This window comes from Lagopus leucura, unplaced genomic scaffold, assembly GCF_019238085.1.
Source record: "Lagopus leucura isolate 7727_CA_CO unplaced genomic scaffold, USGS_WTPT01 Super-Scaffold_100052, whole genome shotgun sequence".
Taxonomy (NCBI): domain Eukaryota; kingdom Metazoa; phylum Chordata; class Aves; order Galliformes; family Phasianidae; genus Lagopus; species Lagopus leucura.
The window spans coordinates 401-4,249 of NW_024962298.1; the positions used below are offsets into that span (position 1 = coordinate 401).

A 3,849-nucleotide genomic window follows, 5' to 3' on the forward strand; every position below is an offset into this window, starting at 1 on the left:
TGCCACCGAGCCAGTGCCAGCTTTCCCTGAGCTTCCCCTGCACTTCACCAGCTCAGTACAACATACTCAAGGATACCAATGCGTTGGTTTTAAGGAAAAACACAAGCCTGGAACGCCGGTAGCAGAGACACAGAGATGCAGGCAGAGCCAGACAGTGTCTGGACAGGAGATGCTCCTGCAGCAATGGAGAGGGAACTGACTGAAGGCCCCAAGACCGATACTAATCCCTGGAAGTTTGCCATCTCTTCAGTGCATTTCAGCCCCTCAGGCTGATGGGAGGCAAGTGATAAGGGCAGACCAAGTTTGTCCATAGGGTTTTTGGCTTTTCCTCTCGAGGAAGTAATGCTGTTCACAAAAAGGGACCGTTCAGCCTGCAGACCTGAGCTGGCCTAGCGCTATCCTGAAGCAGCTCGCAGCAGCAGCCCGGCGCGAGAAGAACATCCGAGTGCCGAACCTCCCTCACCCTGCTCAAGTCGTTTTCTTTTATCCCTGCGCATATTAAAGTCACGTGAGGCTACACGCGAGGCTCTTTACTGTAAGCGTCCTCTCACCAAGCAGCCCGCAACCGAGAGCATCTCCTCCAGCAGGAGGGAGGAGCCCATCCGCGGGGCGCAGGCCGCGCACAGCAGTCCTCGCTTAGAAACACCGAGAGCGATGGAGAAGGGGACGCGAGGACAGCATCCAGCTCGGCCTCCTCAGTCTGCGCAGCCGAGCACCCGAGCCCGCCCCGCAGCGCCGAGCAGCGAAGCGCACCCGCTGCCGGCGCTCACGCCGCTTCTCGGCCTCGCGACCCGCCGGCCGGGCCCGCGCCCCTCCGTGCCACGCCTTTAAGCACAAAGGAAGCGAGGGCTCCGGCACGGCGGGTCCGGGCGCAGCCCGAGGAGCCGCAGCACCGCCGTCTCACACGGAGCGGGCGCCCCGCGCCCCCCTCGGGGCCGCCTCCCTGGGGGCCGCCCCCCGGGCCGGCAGCCGCAGCCCCCGCCGCGCGGCCCCGAACCCACGGCCCTGCGGAGCGGCAGCCGGAGCGCCCAGGGGCGGCCCCGGGGCAGGGCGGGCGGCGGGCGGCGCCGAGAGGCAGCGGGGCGACGGGCGGGCGAAGCGCGGAGGCCGCAGGGCGGAGGAGAAGGCGGGCGCGTCCTCGGGGAGCTCCGGGGGAGACGCGGAGAGGGGAGGGCCCGCCGCTCGGCCCCTACCTCGGCTGTCGGCGGGCGGCGCGGCGGGGGGGGCGCTCTCGGGGCCCGCCGGCAGCCGCTGCCCCGCGCACATGGACTTCAGCACCTGGAAGACCGCGAGCGGCGCCACGTTCATGCGCAGCAGGTCCAGCAGCACCCTGCGGGCGGGCGGGCGGAGCGGGATCAGCGCGGGGCCGGGAGGCTCGTTCGCTCCCCGCCCCGCCCCGGCCCCGCGCCGCCGCTCACTTGAACACCTCCGGGTCCAGCCCGCTGCCCGCCGCCTGAGCCAGCTCGAACAGCTCCGCTTCCTCCGCGCTCAGCACCTTCCGCCGCGGCCGAGCGGACGCCGACGCCGACACCGCCGCCGACACCGCCGCCTTCCCCGGCGCCGCACCCGACATGGCCACCCCGCGCCGCCGCCCGACCCGCGCGCCGGATCCCGAGGCCCCGCCCCTCGCCGCCTGGCCCCGCCCCTCACGGCGAAGCCTCGCCCCCTCACCGCCTGGCCCCGGCCCTGCCCGTCCCTCCCGCAGCCGGCAGGCGGCAGCCGCGCCTCAGCCCACGGTTACCTGTGGACTCCCGCAGGCGGTTTGCGAACCGTTTCCTTCGTTCCCTGTTCGTGCAGAACTGGACGGTTTCTCTGGAATTCCCTTTGGTCTCCCTTGCAGCGGGCTCTGAGCTTGCATGCCGTCTTCCCCTGGACTTTGCCTTCCCTGGGGGGCAGGTACCGCCTTGCTCATGAGCAGCACCTTTAACAAAACCGTAGAATCACAGGATCGTTTGAGTTGGAAGGGACCTTTAAATGTCATCTGGTCCAACTCCCTGCAGTGCACCGGGGCTCCCACAGCACATCAGACGCTCAGCGGCCCCAGCCTGGCGCTGAGTGTCTGCAGGGACGGGGCACCACCGCCTCTCTGGGCACCCTGTGCCACTGCCCCGCTGCCCTTAGTGTCAAAAACTTCTTATATCCAACCTCAATCTGCCCACTCCTACTTTGAAACCACTTCCACTCATCCTGTCACAACAGACCCTGATAAACAGTCTGTCTCCTCCCTTCTTACCTTTAGCCTTTTTCTTTACCCTTTTCTTACCTTTACCCTTTAGTCACTTTAGCAACAGGCCACTCTCAGGACTCCCTGGAGCTTTCTGCTGTCTGGGCTGCGCAGTCCCAGCTCTCAGCCTGTCCTCATATGGAGGTGTTCCATCCCTGGAATCGTTTTTGTGGCCCTCCTCTGGATGCGCTCCAACAGCTCCACGTTTCTCCTGTGCTGAGGTCTCCCCATCTGGATGCAGCACTCCAGGTGAGATCTCACAGCGCAGAGCAGAGGGACAGATCCCCCCCTCACTCTGCTGGCCACATTTCTTTTGATGCAGCCCAGGATATGTTGGCTTTCTGGGCTGTGAGGGCACAGTGCTGGCTCATGTCCAGCAGCCTTTTTGGCAGGGCTACTCTCAATCCTTTCATTCCCCAGTTTGTATTGGTGATGGGGGTTACCTTGACTCAGGTGCAGACCTTGCACTTGGCTTTGTTGAACTCCACGAGGTTCTCTTGTGCCCACTGTTCAGCCTTTCTGGGTTTCTCTGGTTGTTATCCCACCCCTTGGGCCTGTCACCACACCACACATCTTGGTGTTATCCACAAACTGATGAGGGTGCACTCGATCCTGCTTGTCAGTGTCATTGAGGAAGATACTAAAGAGCATCGGTCCCAGGACTGACTGCTGAGGGACACCATTTGTCACCAATCTCCACCCGGACAATGAGCCACTGGTCACCAAAAGCCTTCCTGAAGGCATCCTCCACTGCTGCTGAGCACCTGCCCCAAGACTTCAATGCAGTGCCTGCAGTCGTACCCCATGAGGCTGTGACACTCCACCCTGACAAGCTCTGGAAACAAGGCTGTGTCACCTGGGAAGAGTACAGGAATGCCGTCCGGACTTGCAGACGTGGAATCAGGGAAGCCAAGGCACAGGCAGAACTGAACTTGGCAAGGGACGTGAAAAACAATAAGAAAACCTTCTACAGGTACATTGGCCAGAAGAGACAGGCCAAAACGGGCGTACCTACTTTGGTAAATTTAAAAGGAGAACTGGCTTCAACAGATGAAGAGAAAGCTGAGGTGCTGAATGAGTTCTTCACCTCGGTCTTCACTGGTGGCCAGGATTCTAGTCTTTTTCACGTCCCTGAACCCTGCATCACCAAACCTCTATGTGGGGACCAAGGAGGTAAATCCCTCCCCACTGTAAGGGCAGAGCAAGTCCGAGAGTGCCTCCTTAGACTGAATGAATACAAGTCTATGGGGCCAGATGGCGTGCATCCCAGGGTCCTGAAGGAGCTGGCTGAGGTGGTTGCCGAGCCGCTCTCCATCATATTTGAGAAGTCGTGGCTGTCAGGTCCCGGATGACTGGAGGAAGGGTCACGTCACTCCCATGTACAAGAAGGGGAGCAGGGAGGACCCGGGGAACTACAGGCCGGTGAGTCTCACCTCCGTGCCTGGGAAGATCATGGAACAGATCCTCCTGGACAACATGCTCGGTCACATAAAGAATGAGCATGTGATCCGAGACAGCCAGCACGGCTTCACCAAAGGAAGGTCATGCCTAACTAATCTTGTGGCCTTCTATGATGGAGTGACGGCATTGGTGGACGAAGGGAAGGCGACCGATGTCATTTACCT

General features: G+C 61.8%; 1 protein-coding gene across 1 annotated transcript; it reads right to left on the minus strand.

Annotated features, from left to right (window-relative positions):
- Positions 1 to 900: 900 nt before the first annotated feature.
- LOC122187914 (mitotic-spindle organizing protein 2A-like) lies at positions 901 to 1,573 on the minus strand. The gene is made up of 2 exons (XM_042885813.1): positions 1,419 to 1,573; positions 901 to 1,330 (listed from the first exon to the last, which is right to left on the minus strand). The coding sequence occupies exons 1-2, from the start codon at positions 1,571 to 1,573 to the stop codon at positions 901 to 903; spliced, it is 585 nt and encodes a 194-aa protein (XP_042741747.1).
- Between the last annotated feature and the right edge of the window lie 2,276 nt (positions 1,574 to 3,849).